Source organism: Armigeres subalbatus, chromosome 2 (genome assembly GCF_024139115.2).
Source record: "Armigeres subalbatus isolate Guangzhou_Male chromosome 2, GZ_Asu_2, whole genome shotgun sequence".
NCBI lineage: Eukaryota > Metazoa > Arthropoda > Insecta > Diptera > Culicidae > Armigeres > Armigeres subalbatus.
The window spans coordinates 39,395,095-39,417,395 of record NC_085140.1 but is presented as its reverse complement, the minus strand read 5'-3'; the positions used below and the strand labels follow the sequence as shown (position 1 = coordinate 39,417,395).

At 37.7% G+C, this 22,301-nt stretch overlaps 1 protein-coding gene across 1 annotated transcript; it reads left to right on the top strand.

Annotated features, from left to right (window-relative positions):
- The first annotated feature begins 2,367 nt into the window (after positions 1 to 2,367).
- Positions 2,368 to 21,756, top strand: LOC134214293 (tryptophan 5-hydroxylase 1). The gene is made up of 9 exons (XM_062693705.1): positions 2,368 to 2,681; positions 19,185 to 19,515; positions 19,583 to 19,748; positions 19,824 to 19,874; positions 20,054 to 20,335; positions 20,399 to 20,525; positions 20,584 to 20,816; positions 21,247 to 21,463; positions 21,525 to 21,756. Exons 1-9 carry the CDS (start codon positions 2,574 to 2,576, stop codon positions 21,591 to 21,593), a joined length of 1,584 nt encoding a protein of 527 aa, XP_062549689.1. The 5' UTR covers positions 2,368 to 2,573; the 3' UTR covers positions 21,594 to 21,756.
- The last annotated feature ends 545 nt before the right edge of the window (positions 21,757 to 22,301 follow it).

The following is a 22,301-nucleotide window of genomic DNA, read 5'->3' as shown; positions in this document are numbered from 1 at the left end:
AGGACTCCCATGGTAGTTCAAACTCGAAGCAGTAAACTAACAAATGGAAATGATGATACACGTTGCGTGGGAAGACCCTCTGCTTGTTGTTCACTGTCGGATCGCTATCTGGAAAGCTTCATGCTTCAGGCCAAAAATAGGAACATTTCTCAACAATACAATCCTTAATTTAAGGACCCGCACTTCTTCGGATCGGTGACATCAGCAAATCACATTTCCGTAAGTGCTTGCATAAACATCAAACACATGATATCCTTCTTCGGTCTCCCGGTCGTACCGTTCCGGTGTTGTTTTTTTCCACTGCTTCAACATGTGCTCATCCAGCGTTTAATCCTGCCGTGACAGAAGAGTTTAGATTATTCCTGACTTTATCGTGATTCAGCCAATTGCAAGCTTCCGAAGGAAAAACGAAGCAGCATCTCTTATCCTTAGAACGATTCCGTTTCTCGTTTTCCTGGTGGAGCGGGAAGAAGGAAGACAGCCTCACTAAAGGGATGCCAAGTTCCTTTTCTTTTCGAGTGTAATGTCTTAACGGGAGAAAGTTTTTTATAAAATTATGACAACATCTTTCCTTGTTGGATGTGATAATGCTACTTTTTTAAATCTCCTAACAAACGAATGATTTGAAAATGTTTTAAGATCTACTTTTCAATAAGCTATCATACCACAGATATAAGTATGTTCAGTCCTCTAATAAGTTATTACACGAACGATGATACTTTCAAGATCATTAAGCAATTATTTAGTGGAAGGAGAGAGCTACAATCATAATTAAAAAAAAACTTCACTGTCTTCAACTATTGAACGAAGACAAAGCTATGAAATAACATAGTAAAATGAACGAATGGAAGTTTCTTTTTTTTTGTATCTTTATTAGTGAGACTTTCAGCCCGAGGCTGGCTCGTCTCCGAATGGAAGTTTGTTCAATTTGTAATAGCCATGAAGAGTGAAGCAACGAAAAGACAACATAAACGAATAAAAATTAGTCTAACTATATTTTATTTATTGAATATTTTTATCATATGAACTCTATGAATCATATGAATATTTAAATTTAGAATTTAATAAACCGAAGCATTGTTGTATGACATTCTTGGCATCGCTGGTCTCACTAAACTGGCGACGATGGGAAAGCGGGTACCACACCACTTGTTGCCAATCCAGTCGTTGATGATTCTTTCGTTACACACATTGTGGCGAATTGGAGTGGGTGGGAGGAAAAGCAGAGTCGACCTCATTCTAATTAATTGTTATCAAACAATTTACGAATGCATTATTTTGAATTAAACTCTTCAAAGTGACAGGTCAAACAAAGACATTTATGTGGAATAGCATTTACGTGTTATTTGACCAATTTCCAGCTTTTTTTCTACGGTTTTCCTATTCACTTAACCCTCCGGATCTTACATGGTCGCCCTAGCAGCACAATTCACGTTGATTTGGTTGAAATAACTCATATATGACCAAATTCAGTCGTATATGAGTATAATAGACTGATTTACAACATGTGTGTTGCTCGGGCGTGGATCACTCACGAAGTCTCACCGTTATTGAAAATGGCATGCGTGCCTTTTTCAAAGGTGTTGTAATTTTTACATCGATACGATTCCCGGAAGGTTAATAGTTTTTGATAATAGCATTTAAATTGTCTCACATAAAGCTGAAAATTCTGCACTGTTCTATTAGGTGTTGTGTAAGTGTTTTGTGCATTGTCCAATGCTAGTTATTCAGTCTGTGCGACCTTTGTCTTTCAATGTCATTCGACAGAGATTAGGCGGTTAGACAAAGTTTTAGGAACATTAAGCGGTAAAGGGTTTTTCTACTGCTGAACAGTGTTGTCCTACACTCCGTGCATAAAATTCTGTTCTTTAATTTTAAACCATCTAATCGATTATAAAATCTTAATTCAGTAAGTGCAACTAATAGCACTGAAAATACACTCCAGTGAAAACACTCTAGGAGGAAATGGACTTAAATCAAAGAGCAAAATTTTTTGCACAAAGTGAAGGACAACACTGCTACTGAATAGCTAAATCAAACTTTTCAGTAACTTTGAATTGTAGAATTGTTTTGCTTTTTGACAGCATTTGGTATTGAAATATCAATAAACAAGTTTTCCCATCTAAAATTAAGTTTCCCTATTACTTGAACGTAAAGGATCGCTCCAGCCCTGACAATAACGATATCGAATATGCGGGTTTGCCTCTATTTCGTAAAGAACTTTTCCAAACCCCCATCCGCGCACTGGTCGCCCGTTAAGGCGGTGAAGGTGGTGGGTGGTGGTGCCAGTGGAAATCAGGATAAACGACCCAGAAAATGAGAAAAGTATAAAAGGCCGGAAAGTTCTGCCGGGATTCAACAGTTGATTTTCGTTTGCTGTGCGTGTCGGGACGACGACAGTGTGGGGATTCGTGACAAGTCGGAACGCGTCCGTGGTTCGGGTTGGTTGCTTGTTTTAACACAGTGATTTCAAGTGGTTTTCCAGTAGGATATTTGAAGCTGGATTTTGTGATTTTTGTTTATTGAAATTGCATTGCCAGGATTTACTGAGTGGATTTTGTGAAATTTGAACGATGAGTGGTTCTGGTAAAGGATTACTTGGATTATGGCTGTACCACAGTGGTGACCAGGAGTGGACCGTCAAGGAAGGCAGTCCACTGCACAAACGAAAGGAATTTGCTGTAAATATCGGATTTTATCAGTGGATAAAAGTCTATTTATCTTATATTGTGAACGTTCATCCTAATAAGTTATCTGTATTAAATGTTTTTTTGATGTGTGATTTCCAGTTTGTGTTTGATTGAAAACAAAGGACTTATTTATCATTTTTTCTTGTTTTGAATAAAGTTTTTCCATTTTTTTACTCTTTATTTTTCTGTGGTTTTTTATGGGATAAATTTATTAGTGGAAATTTTATGTTCATGTGTTGGAACATTTTTCCTTTTAATAACAGTTTTTACGTTTAAATTGTCTAATGTCTTCTCGGTTTAAAATTTCTTGAACACTTATCTTATTCTGTCATAAAACGAGTTTAGTAGTATCACATTTAATTTCACCATGTTATAATCTTTACAGATTCATTTGTAAGAATATAACACGTTTTTGTAAAAATATATGAATGCGGTGGAATTGAATGAAATACTAATCTCTTATGTTAATGAAAAATTTGCATTACATTTTGAAAAAAAAATTGTTTTTGGAGCAATATTATAGCCTTTACGTACACTTAGTGTACGAGAAAGGCAAAAATATGTTTATTAATTGCTTCGACCCTGATTTCTTAATTACAATTTATTATTTTTTCTAAGTAAAAAAAATCAAATTTTCTTGGAAATTTTATGTTCTGGCTGTTTCTCCTTGAATGGATTCATTTTTGCTTATGTTTTTATGTACGTGAATGAAACAAATAATTCAAGAATTTCGAAAAAAACAGTTGATTTGTCCTCATATTAGAAGTAATATTTGAGCGCTATTTTTTCGCTTGCTATGATTTGATGTTATTGAGGACACTCATTTCAATTAAATTTGATAATTCACCGTATCATAGATCCAAAACTTTGATTGCTGAAATGTTGCAATATTTCAGATGCTGGTTTTATCCTGAAAAACCAATTTTACAAAACTAACCTCAAGACATTGATGCTGACAAATTGTAGAAACCAAATCACTAATCAAAATAGAGAAGATATTTTCGATTGAATTTCTTCAAAATGATATAAAATGCAATGATTTGATTTTATTGTGAACTTTATGAAAAAAAAACGAGAAGAAAACGTCTGGCTGTACACCCATGATCCCAGTTTGAAAGTGCTGGTAGACTTTCGGAGGATTTTTCTATGACAAACCTTTTGCAAAAGAGAGGGAATTTGAATTTCATCTTGGGCCGCAGAGTTGTTCAGTTGCAGTTACAGCACAAGTTTTCCCACACTACCAAACCTTTTAATGAAACATCATTGAAAAACGACCGGTTGTAGTTTGCTGTTTGTTGATAAACCGCTATTACTAACCAGGAATCATGAATTCTCGGCCATGTCGTTTTTTTAGTCTAGTGCAAAAAATGTATTGGAGGGTAACCATTTCTTTCGGTGGGGTTTGATCCCACGAAACCAGTACGCTAGACCCCACCGAAGGAAGTGGTTACGCTCCAACAGATTCTTCAAACTAAATATATCACATGTTGTAAATATGCATGCATGAATCGAGTTTTAGACATAGTAATTCTAGACCAACATTTGAAAAAGGCGTAAAAGCCAAAGTTTATTCTATCCCGTTCTTTGTTTATGTATATTAGAGTGGGGCGTCATGGTCATTTTTTCAAATCAATGTTTTTTTCGAAGCCATTCTCGGTCCTGAACAACTGTGCAGAATTTGGGACCGGTTGATTGCTTCCTCGCTTTCCGCATCACGTTTGAAGTTTGCATGGAAATTAGTATGGGAGAACGTATATTTTTGCATTTCTACTACTAGAGGTTTCAGTTCATCGTAAACCAAGTGGCACATTGCGTTAAAGTATGACCCAAAGGATGCCGAAAAACTTTTCTGAAGAAGGCACGTTGCTGGAACGTCCACGAAAAAAGTTATAACGCTTCGAAGATTGAGTGTTCAAACCATATGCAAAAAATCGTTTATTCTGCCAGCACTGCCGAACTACGTAGACCAATAATTTAACAGAGTGTTATTTCAAAATAATTGATCTTATAGGGCTTTAGCGCTAATGGGAGCTATCCGGAATCATTTCACAAAGAAAAAAAATCGACAAGAAGGAAGATGGGTTTTGCCCTTCGATAACCATATAGGTCGTCCGGTAGTGCTGGCAGAAACATTGATTTCTTGCATATGGTCTGAACAATCAATTTTCGAAACGTAATATCATTTTTTATAGACCTTCCAGCTATGTACCTTCTTCGGCAAAGTCTTTCAGCATCTTCCAGACTATATGCTAACGTATTGAGGCACGTGATTGATGATAAATTGAAGCCGCTAATAGCAAAAAAATAAAAAAGTACGTTTTCCCATACTAATCTCCATGTAAATTTAAAACGCGATGCGGCATGCGAGGTTGCAACCAATCGAGCCCATATTTTGCACAGTTGATTGGAGTCCCAAAACGATTCAGAAAAACCTTGATCTCACTTGATCGGACGAAGTTTGCGTTTTTCCATACAACTGCGCCCCACTCTAATGTATATATGTAACTTTGCTGTAGACGAGGAATCGAGAGAATAATTTTTGGCTGTTCCCCCTCTTTCAAATGTTGATCTAGAATTAATATCCACTCCGAGTGGCTCAATGCCCGGAATACAGGCAATTAACTTTGAATGAGCTGAAGAATGATACGTTTCATAATCCAGAGGTGAGCCAGCCAAGGGCTGAAAACTAAGGGTATGCGATAACACACTTTTTCCTAACGAAACGAAACGAAACGAAATTTAAAATGTCTATGTTGATTCGGATCGAAACGAAACGAAATATAGATTTTTTTCGAGACTTCGAAACGATACGAAATCAAGGTTCATGTAATTCGAAATTTTTCGAAACGAAACGAAATTTAGATTTTTTTTCCGCGGAATTTTTATTGAATTGGTTTTACATTATGTATGATTTCACTTTTTCGAAGTCGAATAACTGTTTTGCGACCAAAAGAGTTATAATAACTGAAGAGGCAATCTATGATAAATTGTCACATTCTCGCCGCATATACCATTGGCGATAAGGCAATATCCCAGCATTTGTTCCACTTTCACAGGAATTCATCGTGGAGCGTGTGCTCCCGAATCTGATCAATTTTATATCAGTTTTATATCAGTAAGCATATAAAAATAAAGAAATTATGGGATTTTTCATATACGGATTCAAATTTTGTTTAAAACCTTAGTACACCTAAGAATTATGTAAGTATGCTGAAGCATACTTGATATTGTCTTGTCAGCGTGGTTTTACAGTAATGACTTTGTCAAAATTTAAAAAAGAATGCTTAGATCTATTTTTTATTTAGTGGGATACTCAATTATGTGTCCACATATGCCAGGCGTATACGCAGATATAGGATTGATATTAATAGATCAACATTTGAAAAGGGCGTATATGCCAAAATTTATTCCTTCTTATTCTTCGTCTACATATATAGCATACATTTGCTCACTAGAAGAATCCTGTGCACCTTTCTAAAATGCACAAAGATATGTATTTCAGATTGAATTCCACAGACCCATACTGCCGCTAATCGCAAGTCGAGCACATCTGTATATGGTCGGCCATATACAGATGTGCTCAACTTGCGGTTGGTGGCTGCATAGTCTTATATACAATCAGCTCGACAAACTGAGCTATTGTGTGTGTCCTTGGCATATGAGAACAGCTGTTATGGTCAGTATGTGCTGAAAGCAATCGTAAGTAAAACATTCTCAGCAATTTTAATGATCTTTCAACCCGCTCTGGATTTGTTTTTTTGCAAATTTCATGCGAAGATCTAGAAATGCACACAAATCTGCAATGTTCCTCACACATTGTGTAAACAGTCAAAGAAGAGCTTATTAGCTTATTTAACTGTACACATCATAGTTGCTAATCATGATTGGTCGAGAAACAGCAAATATGCACAGCTCACCAATTAAATAATATTCTTGGGATACAAAAAAGTTATTCTTATTGTACTTGCTTCGGAGTTTCCAATCCATGACCAATAACGATGCTGGTCACTTGCTTATATTTAATTTAGGATTAGGAGAAGACAATTTGTTTAACACTCATTGTTTTAAGAGACCGAGGAATGCTCTGCATCTCCGTGAGCGCTACGGAAAAGAAATTGTTGGTTAGTTGAGAAGGTAATTCATGTAAAACCCCTTGGTAAGCGACAAGTTATTTTGATAACATGAAGACGAAAACTATGTTTCAAATCAATCCAACGCAAGATCATTGTGCTTCGTTTAATAATCTTTTACAACAAGATCGATTCCGCACTAAATAATTTTGTGCTTTTCGATGCAGACATCAGTTTTATTACTTCGTATTTTCCCACACTAGCTGGCGTGATCAGCATCAACACGATGGATTGCACACTGGTTAAACAAATTTCTGCTACGAGAGGTAGATTTTTTTCACTTCGCGTTCTCCCGGACTAGTTGCCGTCCCATGACCAGCAGCAACACGATCGATTCCGCATTCATATTGGGCAAATAGCAAAAAAATATCACAAAATTTAAATCATGGAAACACTGAAGACGTTTTATAGAAGAAAACTACTTACATATTTGTCGACTAAGAATGCAATGCATTTGCAGAATTGGATTTATTACGCTCTTTATAACAGCCATAGATCTGTTCATATGGTCTATAGGCATTTGACGTTTGAAGCTTTTTTCAGCAGATTTATGAGAGGTTTATTGATAGCAATAAGAACGCCAATAAAACTGAGCAATTAGCTTGGTGATTGCTGTCATAAGTCTGTAATAAGAATAAGATAAATCCAAAAAGCATGGAAATTGTTACTTGTGTGGGGTTATGTAAAAGCATTAATAGAAAAAATTGTATAACCTAAAGTTCTGAAAACAACTTAACGATTTTGTTCAGCGGCGCAGCAAAAATTTTTTATATGTATAGATTAGTATAGATTAGTTTAAATTTGTTTCGAAATTCCGCGGAATTCCGTTAAATTTCGTTAGAAGCTAGTTTTTTCTAGCGAAATTTTTGTAATTTTACGAAACGAAACGAAATCAAGAAATCAGATTTCGCCATGCTCAAATTCCGCGAAATTCCGCGGAATTTCGTTTCAAACCACCTGAAACGAAATTTTTCGAAATACCGCATATGCTTACTGAAAACCTCTTAAATAAAGACGATAATAAACGTTTCATAAAGTTACTAAAATATAATTTTTCGGCTTTATAATAAGACGGAGGATTACTTTAAAACTCGTTTACTAACATGTTATAAGTTTAAAGGTAAATCAAGTTTGTGGACGGGAAATCTTGAACACAGTTTTGTAAGTTAACTTTAAGGCCATAGATTGAACCATCTGAGGTTGGGTTCTGACAGGTTCTGACCATCCATGTCATGCCGAAAACAAGCTTTTTTGTTTTTCAATATTTGAAGGGTTTCCCAAAAATGGAACCAATATTGAAGTGCTCGGTTTCCCTTCCGCAAATAAATGTAAAAACGGTTAATACAACCAACCAGATAATGCATGATTTTATCAAATATATTAGGTCCCATATTTTTCTAAAAGCACCATAATAAATAATGTCTCGATCAGATCCACCTTTCAGTTCACCCCGATGGCAGCGTACAAACTGAAATTTTGAATGCATTTTGAACTTTAAAGCTTAAAATTTAACAATGAAAAACTTCATCCGGTAACACGTTGCAAATGATTTGTTAATTTTCTTCTTTCCTCAGAATGGAAAACTGATAAAAACTTACACGACGTGTGCCCGTAAAGTTAATTCAAAAGTGGTTTCTTGTAAAAGTCTGGGAGTGACGGGCTTACCCAAAGTGTCGGAATTCGGAACAATTTTTCACTAGAACTCGGATAATTTTCCATTGGGAATTCGGTAGAATTTGTCGTAAAATTTCGTAGAAAAAATTTCGTGAAAAATCGAAGGAAGCTCTGATCTGCTCTGCTCTGGAAAATTTCCCTTGGAAATTCGGAAAAATGTTGCGATTAAATTTGGAAGAACTTCCTGTCAAAAGTCTGAAAAAAAAATCGTGGAAACTAAAAAAAGGTTTTTTTTGTGGGAATCCGGAGGAATTAAAAAAAAAAATCAGTTGAATTCGAAGGAATTTCCAGCGGAAATCCGAAGAAGATTCCCCTGTAAATTCGAAATAATTTTCCGTGGATATTCGAAGGAATTTTTCGTGGAAACTTGGAAGATCTGTGGTGCAACTCCATTACTAGACCAACATTTGAAATGGGCGTAACAGCCAAAATTCATTATTTCTGCTTCCTCGTCTACATACAAAGTTGTATGCATTAGATCTGGTCACCATTTTCAAAAGTATTTCAGATTCAAAGTGTCACCCCTCTATTTCAATGAGTATCTTAAATGGAGTCTCCTGACCAATTTTCAGCCAAATCCATGGAGATCTAGAGGTGCATCAAACGAGATTTGTGATTTTTCTGACTTTTTCGTAAAAATATCCTCTGAGTGCACCAATTTAACTCCACATAATGAAAGGATTAGTCGTTAATAGCTTCTTTAGACTATTATCTACCACTTTGTCATTGATACTAAGATGTTTAGAGCGCTTATTCTATGACTTTTTATTAGATTTAGCTGAAAAAAATGCCTGAAAACCAGAAAAATAATTTTAGGTGCTTCTGGGGATAGTATAAATATTCAATATGTGCCCAATTCAATTTTGCCTTTCATTTCCTTCGAGTGTTGCGGAAGTTTCGTCCATACATCACTTTATTCTGAAAAATAAGCTTCGGCATGTAATAATGCAGTTTTTATGAATTACTCAACATTTGAATAGGGTAGTCAAGCAAGACCATTCCCCCCATAGTAAAACAAAGTTGACCATGATTTATGAGCAATGTTATCCAGTATGCTCGACCCACTGGTATGGATCTAGAGTGGGCCATGTGGTAGTGTCAGGGCCTGCAAATCAAGAGGTCCACGGTTCGAGGCACCGAGTCGATAAAGATTTTTTTCTTGTCCAGCCTTATGGAAAATGCCATGTTTTCAGTGACCTGTTGGGGTCGTTAACTACATTTGAATGTGATTCCATACCCTCCTCCTAGTTATTGCATCACTCATGCCACTGACTAATTTCAAGCAACCTTCAATGATTGAGATTATAATAAGTTCATGCCCATCATTGCAGCCACCAATTGTGAAGTACTGGTTTGTTAATGGGAGGGATCGATCCGGTTTTGTTTGTGCCATGAGTGTGGTACAATAACTAAGGAGAGGATAACCAATAAATCAAGATGTTTTTAAACTTTATAAGATTTTTTTTATCATGTTCAATTTAAATGAAGTCTCCGACCGCGACAGATTATCGGCAACATAGAATTAGCCACCTGGCTTGATAAATAAAATATCTTTAACTGCTAAGCGCCTCGAACCGTGGACCTCTTGATCTGCAGGCCCTGACACTACCACATAGCCCACTCTATATCCATACCAGTGGGTCGAGCATACTGGATGACATTGCTCATAAATCATGGTCAACTTTGTTTTAGCATGGAGGGAATGGTCTTGCTTAACTACCCTATTCAAATGTTGAGTATTTCATGAAAACTGCATTATTACATGCCGAAGCTTATTTTTCAGAATAAAGTGATGTATGGACGAAACTTCCGCAACACTCGAAGGAAATGAAAGGAAAAATTGAATTGGGCACATATTGAAAATTTATGCTACCCCCAGAAGCACCTAAAATTATTTTTCGGGTTTTCAGGCATTTTTTTCAGCTAAATCTAATGAAAAGTCATAGAATAAGCCCTCTAAACATCTTAGTATCAATGACAAAGTGGTAGATAATAGTCTAAAGAAGCTATCAACGACTAATCCTTTTATTATGTGGAGTTAAATTGATGCACTCAGAGGATATTTTTACGAAAAAGTCTGAAAAATCACAAATCTCGTTTGATGCACCTCTAAATCTCCATGGATTTGGCTGAAAATTGGTCAGGAGACTCCATTTAAGATACTTATTGAAATAGAGGGATGGCACTTTGAATCTGGAATACTTTTGAAAATGGTGAACAGGTCTAGTATGCATAGACAAAGAACAGAAGATACCGTCGTCGGGGGTGACAATGGGTCAAATGGGGGTTAGAATGGGTCACAGTTTTAACTAGGTACTTAGAATGCTTGTAGAATGGATTGAATGTATCAGAGGGCAAGAAGACTAAAATATAAGAGACCTTTATGAACGATTCTGCTCTACGACCTCCAGGCTGCCGGTGAGAGCAATGACCCATTCTCACCCCCCAGAACCATTGTCACCCCCGATGGCGGTAACCAATTTTGGTTTATTACGCATTGCAAGACAAATTTTGGAATCCTGGAAAATTTAAAGCGCCTCCAATGAATATTTTCCTGGAAAATGATCAAAGGCAGCTGAATGTAGATTTGTAATGTTTAGTTCAAATTTATATTTGAACCGGTGCCAGCGAAAGTGGTACATAAATCATTTTTGTCAATTTTGAGTTCTTTACACCAACGGCTTCTATTTGCAAAGTTCTAGTAAGGGAATAACAAAAAAGTGATTTTTGAAAACTAAATCTGGAGATATGCACATTTTATTTTCTGGTATATATCACAATGGCTATTTCGTTGCCAGAAAAAGTGGTACATGTACAGTTCCACCCAGTAAAACCAGCCTATTTAAAAGAAAATTCTACAACATGATTGTTTTCACAACATATTTTAATCCTATTTTGAAATTCAAGATAATTTACTGCCGTTTAGAATGATTTCAAAAATGTACATGTACCACTTCAACGATCACCGTTTTTCAGTTTCTGTTTACTTTTGTTCCCATTAATAGTGGTACATGTGCAATTTGCTCCAATAAACTTGAAATTTGTCATAAACTATGGTAATGAATATGGTAACTGCAGCTGGCAAGGAACTGAAATCGTCTACTGGATGTGGACCCGACAATATTCCTTCACTGGTTCTGAAGCGTTGCATTATTTCTCTTGCATCACCGCTAACAAAAGTTTTCAATCTATCATTAACCACAGGAGTTTTCCAAGACTGATGGAAGCATTCGTATGTTTTTCCAGTATTCAAAAAAGGCTGTAAGCGAACTGTCTCTAATTATCGTGGTATAGCCGCGTTGAGTGCCACCTCGAAGCTACTGGAGCTAATCTTTCTTCATAAGCTAGCTCAGTGCTACGCGAATTATATTTCACCGGAACAGCATGGATTTATGCCTAAGCGCTCAACAACTACCAATTTGACTTGCTTCACCTCGTATGTATTTGATACGCCAAATTGAAATAGGTCATCAGGTTGACACCATCTATACGGATTTATCAGCGGCGTTTGATAAAATGAATCATGAAATTGCAGTTGCCAAGTTTGACAAACTTGGCATGAATGGTAACATGCTTATTTGGCTTCGCTCGTATCTAACCGGCCCACATAGGGGTATTTCGTCATTCTAGCCGGAATAAAGTTAAATTTTCAAAATTGTCCTAGAGCAGTCTAAATATGTCTTAAATTTCTCTGAATAGTAGACGAGCCACTCCTAGTACTAGGTTTTCTATTTAGATTTAAAGTTTTACCACTACACTTCTAGAAAGTTAGAGGTTTTCGTTGATGAAATTACCGGTTTCTCTGTTGAATTTGATTACGTTCGGTATGTTTTATTGTGGTCAAATATTTGTCACAGTAATCCACAGATCAGTACATACCATGAAAAAGTAGACAAAATAGTATCATGTAAACGTGTTTTTGACAAGAGTAAATGATTCTGAACAGAAATACAAAAGAGTAAGTTAATGTTCCTCATATTTGGAATAAGCATAAAACAATTATTCGATGATATTCGGTAATATTTCAGTATAGAGAGGACGCATTTATGTCTATATTTTAAGATCCCGAAGAAAAATTTTGCGCAAATTTGCGCCATTTTGAAAGCTGATGTTTTTAGTTTGGTACTGTATTTAAGGCATTTATGACCTATATCATACATTCAACATCCCTATGAAAAGAGGAAGAGTCATAGAGCAATTTCCATGACACCATCTTTTAGCTCTATGTTTCCCCTTGCAAACACATAGAGTTGAACTGATTTCGGTAGAAGCGATGACGAGAACGAATTAATTGAAATTATCAATGTTTTCAGGGTTTTAAAGGGTAAAGCACATGGGTAAAAAAGTGCAAATTAAGAAAACTGATATTTCAGCTAAATTATCATCACAGTATCATAAAATAAGGTGAAATATAGCAGTTTGAGAGATAAAATAATTTATTCCGGCTAGGTTGCGAAAATACCCCTGTGTGCGGCCGCAGCATATCTGTTAAAATCGGAAACCACGTTTCTTCACCGTTTTTAGTTGGGTCCGGTGTTCCTCAAGGCAGCCACCTCGGTCCATTCTTATTCCTGCTTTACATGAATGATGTGCATCTTGTTTTGAAGTGTCTAAAACTGTCATATGCCGATGATCTAAAGCTATATTTTGCGATAAAAGAGCCTAATGACGCAGCCTTTCTGCAACTACAACTGGAAACCTTCGCCGAATGGTGTCACATTAATCGAATGTCATTGAACGTCTCCAAATGTTCGATTATTTCGTTCGGACGTAAACACTCGCCCTACCATTTCGACTATGCAATTGGAGAGATACTGCTGAAGCGTGAATCAACAGTGAAAGACTTGGGAATACTCATCGATTCTAAATTAACCTTCAAGGACCACGTTTCGTATATTGTGTCAAAAGCTTTATCGCAGCTAGGATTCTTGTTCCGTTTTGGAAAGACGTTCAACGACGTATACTGTCTGAAGGCACTGGATCTGCTTGAAGCGAGGCGGAACGTGGTAAAAGTCTGTTTTATCGGCGATTTGTTACAAGATTATATAGATTGTTTATCTCTGCTCTGCTCAGTGCGTTGAACATAAACGCCCGTTGTCGCAACTTTCGCATGCACTCATTTTTTTAGTATTCCCATCACAAGAACCAACTATGGGTTACATGAACCGTTGCGCAGTATGTGCCGCTTGTTTAATACATGTTATTTTGTATTCAATTTCAACGTTTCTAGGGTAACAAATAAGTATAGTTTTAAACGTATTTTATGTTAGATTTATATATAGTGTAGTTCTGAAGTTATTGGAGTATAATTTTACCTGTTGGCCTAAAAAAATAAATAAATTTATCAAACTTCGCTTATTTTTTACTACTAATGTGCTATTTTGCTGCCACACATTTCCCCTCTTCTCAGGTATTTTTTCTTATAAAAAAAAACAGATGCTTTGTTCATTATAATTGTTTTTCCATGAAAAACAAATACTTGGAAAATAAAAAGGTTGTGTGTAACTGCATTTGACACCATACCATACCTTACCTGCAATGAGACGAAGTAGAATTAAACTTGTCAAAAAAACACGCACATATCCATCAAAATGTGACTTGGTGAACCGGTGACTTTTCGACTGTTTTTTTTATTCTAATTTATTATATTCTAATTACTCATCAGTTAGTTTCCGAATCTGAATTCTGAGATATCCAAGTACGATGCTTCCACTGACTAGATACTGCAAATATGTGAAATATAGGCCAAACAGCAATTTTGTTTACATCTCCATTCTCAACTCGACCTGTTTATTTCCATTTTCTTTAGGACCGTTCTCTTCCTAAAATTTGAAATAGATACATGGAATAGTTTTTCAAACACACCATTATATATGCAAATCATGTTGATTGAAACGATTAGCTACACCAGCAGTAATCTGCTACTGTACATAATGCAATTAAAGTATATAACTACTGTGTTGTAAGTATGCTACCATACAAGTGACTGTGTATTACTGCACTAAATGTAATTCTATACTTACATCATAATTGCACTGAACACTTTATGCGAACACCACTCGCGCGCATTCAAAAATTATTAACAATACTAAGTCGTACTGAGCTGTTTTTATGCGAGCACCACTCGTGCTTTTCACGAACATCAGCAACACTAAGTCGCGTTGAGCACTTCATGCGAACACCATTCGAGCTTATTCAAAAATAATCAAGACTTAGTCGTATTGAGCTTTTTCATGTGAGCACCACTCGCACTCTTTACGAACATCAGCAACACTTAATCGCACTAAGCACTTTATTCGAGCACCACTCGCGCTCATTAATAAAAATAAACCATACTAAGTCGTACAGAGGTTTTTTATGTGAGCACCGAGGTGAGCACCACTCGCGCTCTGTACGACCATCAGTAACATTTAGTCGCACTGAGCACTTTATGCGAGCACCACTCGCGCTCATTCAAAAATTATCCACACTTAGTCGTTGTTTGCGCACATACAGCGTCCGGACTGATTACGCGGTGTTTCTGAGACGCGCGGTGATATTGTCACTAATAATAGTCACTTGTTCACGGTCACTAAAATACTTTATATTTTGCTATAGACAAACTACAACTTGTGTTTATTGAAAACGAACAAGCTACCGAACGCGATGGTTTATTGGTATCAACTAACTGCCCTCATGCGCTCTGCTGCTTCTATATCGTAGAGACGGTTTGAGCGATCGAGAGGCGATCGGCTCAATCTCTTACCTATCTACATATACTGTCTCGCATGACGACTAACGAAAGGTGTACATTGTGCGGTTATCTGATGTGTTTGATATGAGATAGCATGTAGTGCACGGAGAATGAGTGACCACGTGCCTATGGTGGCTCTCGCTACATAAGTTCAAAATTTGTAATTTCTGCTTAGGCCCAGACAGTCGTATTAGGCCTTTTCATGCGAGCACCACTCGCGCTCTTTACGACCATCAGTAACATTAAGTCGCACTAAGCACTTTATGCGAGCACCACTCGAGCTCCTTAATAAAAATAAACCATACTAAGTCGTACAGAGCTGTTTTATGTGAGCACCGAGGTGAGCACCACTCGCGCTCTTTACGAGCATCAACAACATTAAGTCGCACTGAGCACTTTATGCGAGTACCACTCGCGCTCATTCAAAAATTATCCACACTTATTCGTACTGAGCTTTTTCATGCGAGCACCACTCGCGCTCTTTACGAACATCAGCAACATTAAGTCGCACTGAGCACTTTATGCGAGCACCACTCGCGCTCATAAAAAAAATAAACCATACTAAGTCGTACTGAGCATTTTTATGCGAGCACCACTCGCGCTCTTTACAGCCTTTGAAACGTCTGAAACACTTTACGCAACTCATGATTCACCTCGTGTGACCAAGGTATAAGAACCCTGCGTGTGACTGTTGATACATTTCCCGATTGCTTTGATTGCTAATGATGTGGCTGTCAGTTCTCGTTCATATTAAGCCTACTTAGATGGTTTAGGAGTTATTGTATATTTGCTTCATATAGTAAACAGCAGTAATTTAGTAACTTCGCTGTCACACAATTCCCCTCTTCTCAGGGGCACAAACCACAAGGCTGTACGATTGAGCCTTCTGGAAATGGACGCATCTATGTTCTTAGTAAATTGGCAACACAAAAAAAAACGACTTATTGCTGAGAATTAAAAAATAACAAAAAGTAATAACGGCAGTGGAGCAAACAGACATGAAAAGATGTCATTGTGTTTTCAGTGGACATTTTTATTTAGAAAACACATTACTTTAATTTAATACAAATATTAAAAAAATCATTTGAAGGGTAATTTATATCAATAGTATACTAATGTTATCTTTTAAATATTACTTGACACTATTTTTTTAAGCTATATCTATTCGTTATACACTGCAAGTCTTGGGGAAGACTGTTAAACTGAAGAAGACTGGCCGTTTGAAGAACAACAAAGCCCCTGGGGTTGACCAACTACCAGGAGAGCTATTTAAACACGGTGGTGAGGCACTGGCTAGAGCGCTGCACTGGAGGACGAAGTTTTGTCGCAGGAGTGGATGGAAGGTGTCGTGTGTCCTATCTACAAAAAGGGCGATAAGCTGGATTGTAGCAACTACCGCGCAATCACATTGCTGAACGCCGCCTACAAGGTACTCTCCCAAATTTTATGCCGTCGACTAACACCAATTGCAAGAGAGTTCGTGGGGCAGTACCAGGCTGGTTTTATGGGCGAACGCTCCACCACGAACCAGGTGTTCGCCATTCGCCAAGTACTGCAGAAATGCCGCGAATACAACGTGCCCACACATCATCTATTCATCGACTTCAAAGCCGCATATGATACAATCGATCGGGACCAGCTATGGCAGTTAATGCTCTAAAACAGATTTGGGGATAAACTGATACGGTTGATCCAGGCGAAGGTGGATCTGGTGATGTGCGTAGCTCGAGTTTCAGGGGCATTCTCGAGCCCCTTCGAAACGCTCAGAGGGTTACGGCAAGGTGATGATCTTTCGTGTCTGCTATTCTACATCGATTTGGAAGGGGTAATACGAAGAGCAGGGATTAACACGTGGTACAATTTTTAATAAGTCCGTCCAGCTATTTGGTTTCGCCGACGACATAGATATTATGGCACGTAACTTTGAGAAGATGGAGGAAGCCTACATCAGGCTGAAGAGGCAAGCTAAGTGAATCATCAACACGTCGAAGACGAAGTACATGATAGGGAGGGGTTCAAGAGAAGACAATGTGAGCCACCCACCTCGAGTTTCTATCGGTAGTGACGAAATCGAGGTGGTAGAAGAATTTGTGTACTTGGGCTCACTGGTGACTGCCGAAAATGATACCAGCAGAGAAATTTGGAGACGCATAGTGGCTGGAAATCGTACGTACTTTGGACTCCGCAAGACGCTCCGATCGAATAGAGTTCGCCGTACCAAACTGACAATCTACAAAACGCTCATTAGACCGGTAGTCCTCTACGGACACGAGACCTGGACGATGCTCGTGGAGGATCAACGCGCACTTGGAGTTTTCGAAAGGAAAGTGCTGCGTACCATCTATTGTAGGGTGCAGATAGCGGACGGTACGTGGAGGAGGCGAAGGAACCACGAGTTGCATGAGCTGCCGGGAGAACAATCCATCGTTCACACCGCGAAAACAGGACGGCTGCGATGGGCCGGGCACGTAGCCAAAATGTCGGACAGTAACCCGGTGAAAATGGTTCTCGCCAACGATCCGACGGACACAAGAAGGCGAGGTGCTCAGCGTGCAAGGTGGATAGATCAGGTGGAAGATGACTTGCGGACCCTCCGTAGACTGCGTGGATGGCGACGTGTAGCCATGAACCGAGCCGAATAGAGAAGACTCTTATATACCGCACAGGCCACTTCGACCTTAGTCTGAATAAATAAAATAATAAGCTCATTACTGCCAGCAGATTAAATAAAAATAGAATCCGCGATGGAATCCACTACTCTAAAACGGTTTTCTCAATTAACTGGAATCGTGCTGGCTAATGCAGATGCAGTCCCAAAACATGCAAAATGATTTGAATTCCATTTGATTTTAAATTTGATGGTGAAGTTTTCCCATCTCTTATTTCAATAGGAATGGCAAAACATAGTTTTGCATGAACACATTTGCGCGGAAATTATTTTTTATTAAAATTTTCTTATTTTTTTATTGCTTTTTATTGATTTTTTCGTGGAAAGTTTTTATTTTTTGTGGAAAAAAAATATCTTGTGGGAAATTTTGTAAATGTTTATACTGTTTGTGTGACGACTGTTTTTTTTTTGTATTTCAGTAAAAAACGGCTACTCAGTCTTAATTTAGTAAAACGAATATGTTATTTACCCAACGTTTCGACACGGGGATTGTGTCTTCCTCAGGGGGAAAATACTGTCGTTTTTTGTCTATTGTTTGGTCTAACTTTAACTGTCACGGTTGAAAATTTGGTTTGTTGGTACATTTCTTCGGAACCACTGCACTTAAAAATGTTTGTACTCGCCGGCAATGGCGCTATTTCTAGTAAATGTTTATTGCTAATATTGATTTATCATGGAATTTTGTTTTTCTACGCTACATTTTGATTTCTTTATGGAAAATTTTTCTTTTATAATTGCAATTTTTACTTTTAAAAGAGCTGATTATTGTTGTTTAGTGGAAAATCCTAATTGTTTATAGAAATTTTGCATTATTTGTGGAAATTTTATATTTTTTCATTAGTCATACCCCGATGTCTTTATCTGAAATTTCCTAATTTTGTATGGAGAATTTCTATTTATCGAACTTTTATTTTATTAAAAATCCAATTTTCCAAATAATCAAATATTGTTTTGTTTTTCCTGAGCACAGATTAATAATGATAATTCTGAAAATATTTCTTAGTACATGTATTTATGATCATTGTGAATGCCACATGGCATTCCGTTAAATGTTCGACTGAGAAAAATAGTCCAGTAATTTTTTTTTATTTCAAAGGAATGTTATACCCTATTGATTTAAACTACGAATAAATTCCTAATGTGAAAGAACTTCAAGACTGAAGAGGATATGAAGTAATGCTATTTGTACGACATTAACAACTATCAATTTTCAAGTATTCTCTCAAATATATCAAATATTTCGCATAATTTACATAGTCAAACATAGATTTGAATTTCAAAAATTACAGGAAAGCAAACAAATCGACTGCAGCAATGGAAACGGCAGCATCCGGGGCGATAAAACTTCCATCATTTTCACTCTCAAGAACCAGGTTGGTGGACTGGCACGCGCTCTACAAGTGTTCCAAGAACTCGGCATCAACGTACTGCACGTGGAACTGAACAAATCTAGCGAACCGTGCGAACAGGCGGACGTTTTGGTCGACATTGAATGCGACGCCACCCGGATGGAACAGGTTCTGCGGATGCTGAGGCGGGAGGTCCACAATGTCAGCTTTGCGGCACCGGCGGCAAGCGATGGACCGCCACCCACACCACTGTCCGCTTGTGGGAGTTTTGGTAAGTTGACTAAGACCATACCGACCGACAAGATCTTAAAAATGTAATTGCTCATGTGTTACTACAGATTTTGGAGAGATGCATTGGTTCCCACGTAAAATTTCGGACCTGGACCGCGCCCAGAATGTGCTGATGTATGGCGACGAATTGGACGCTGACCACCCCGGATTCAAAGATCCGGTCTATCGTAAACGACGGGAGCAATTTTCAGCAATTGCCAACTCATATAAGCAGTAAGTGATATCGAGAAATGGTTGATGTTGGGCAAATATCCAATTAAACTTCTAATTCACTTTCTATTTTCCCAGTGGCAATCCCATCCCGAGGGTTCAGTACACACCGGAAGAGATCAAGACATGGTAAATTTAATTTTGACTCGGGATGTCAGATTTTGCGTCTTAGGAGAACCCATCAGGAGGAAATGATGAGAAACGAAACCGATTGAATGGGTGCAATTTATCCTTTCTTAACGAGCATATTCAAAACAGTTTAATTCAATTTATTGGTTTCTCATCTCATCTGTTTTGCTTGCTTACAGGGGCACTGTATTTCGTGAGCTGCACAAGTTGTACGTCAAGCATGCCGTGCCTGAGTACTTGGAAAATTGGCCGGAGTTGGTAAAGTACTGCGGTTACCGGGAGGACAATCTTCCTCAGCTGCAGGATATTAACGTGTTTCTGAAGAGGAAAACCGGATTCCAGATTCGACCTGTTGCTGGCTATCTATCACCGAGAGATTTCCTTTCTGGATTGGCATTCCGCGTTTTTCATTGCACCCAATATATCCGCCACTCTTCGGATCCGTTTTACACCCCGGAACCGTAAATTAAAATTTCAAATTATAGCTCTTGTGGTGGTTACAATTTGAAATTTTGTATTTCCAGGGACTGCTGCCACGAACTTCTTGGACATATGCCGCTGCTGGCTAATCCGAGCTTTGCGCAATTTTCGCAGGAAATCGGATTGGCTTCGCTAGGCGCCACGGATGATGATATCAACAAATTGGCTACGGTAAGATGTTTCGTTTATGCAATAGAAAATAATGCTAATTTTGATTGTACAAATTTAGTTGTACTTTTTCACGGTGGAGTTCGGGCTTTGTCGCCAGCAAGACGGTACTTTTAAGGTGTTTGGGGCTGGACTGCTATCATCAGTTGCAGAGCTGCAGCATGCAATTACCACAACGGAGAAGATAAAAAGATTCGATCCCGATGTGACATGTGAAGAGGAATGCATCATTACGGCATACCAGAATGCTTACTATTACACGGATTCGTTCGAAGAGGCTAAAGAGAAAATGAGGTAAAATATAATGTCATGTGTTGCATAAAATTGATTATAGCCGATTCAGATTACGAGCATTTACGAGGTATTTGACGTGATAATTGATAATAAGAAATGAAATGGAAATAAGATGAGTGAACTTTGACATCAAGATACTCTTTATCATGTCATGAAGCTAGTTATCTAAACAGGCTATAACAGGTATTGAAATATCGAGGTATTTATGCACTTCATTGCAAGTTGAAAGCCGCAGAGTTCTATAACTTGTAACTGTAGGTTCTTGATAGAGTTGTAAAAATATCGTCTGATAATTTATTTGTAAGTCTATTATATCCTTAGGACGCATCGTTTTACAACAAATGTTTATCACGTTTCGATCTATAACACGCTTCTTAACTTATATTGCAATCAATTTTTACCCCGACTGGTGCACTGCATGAACGTGCAGGGCATTTGCAGAGAATATCCAACGACCATTCGGAGTTCGGTACAACCCATACACGCAGACTGTGGATGTGCTGAGCAACGCCAAGAAAATCACAGCCCTGGTTAGCGAACTTCGCGGTGATCTGAGCATCGTTTCGGCAGCGCTTAAAAAAGTATCGGCTATGGACGACAACCTGGATGTGGAATCTATCGAAAAATTACTATCCAGTAGTTTACATGTTGGTAGCTTTTATCGTGGAATTTTATTCAATTATTAATTTTGGTTTCCATACATTTCAGGTTTGCGATAAGAGTCCGAATTCAGAGAGCTCTGACTCTTCCGGTAAAGCGACCACCCCAAACCAATAAGAGAGTATTCAATACATGACATATATAAGGTTGTGTAACACAACTGAACAGTTTTCTCTTGATGTTTTATTAAAAATAACGGCAACAGTACCAATTTTAAACCAAAATCAAATTATAAACAAGACATTGTCTACCTAATAAATAACTTCATTGATGTGGCATACTTGAAGATCTTTATGTCAGAGAAATCTCCTAAGCACAAGCACGAATCGGGAAATATCATCTTTGATTGATTGAAAGATGTGGTGTTGGTCACGGTTCTACTAAAATGGTTATTCTGAAATAATGATGAATTTGATCATTTGGGTTCGATCGATTAGTAGTTTGTCAAAAATTCATGGCAGAGGCTGAATTTAAAAATGGGTTGCATGGTGAACATTTAGTGTCTTGTTTTTTCAACAATTGAGCCTTACAGTTCGTTGTTTGAATTCCACTAGTTACATACCTTAGGCTTAGGCGATAGTTACAGTAACTCATCCCAACATTAAATTTTGTTGTCATTGCGTACATTGAAGTTATTATTCTGTAACAATTGGATTTTAAGCAACGTACTTCATTAAGCAGCATTTCGCACGCATTAAGTGAATCGGTGAGAATAACTGTTTTTCTGTAGACGTTCGTTTTGGCTAGCTCAACCGCTTTCAGAATATGGCAAACATATCCACGTTTGAAATGGTGAAATTGATATTCATGTTTTTGGCTGTAGAG

Excerpts from the sequence above, each read along its gene's own strand:
- LOC134214293 (XM_062693705.1), top strand. The coding sequence starts at position 2,574 with ATGAGTGGTTCTGGTAAAGGATTACTTGGATTATGGCTGTACCACAGT. Across the intron at positions 19,875-20,053 it reads CCGGAAGAGATCAAGACATG|GGGCACTGTATTTCGTGAGC; the intron begins GTAAATTTAATT and ends GCTTGCTTACAG. Across the intron at positions 20,817-21,246 it reads GAGGCTAAAGAGAAAATGAG|GGCATTTGCAGAGAATATCC; the intron begins GTAAAATATAAT and ends ATGAACGTGCAG.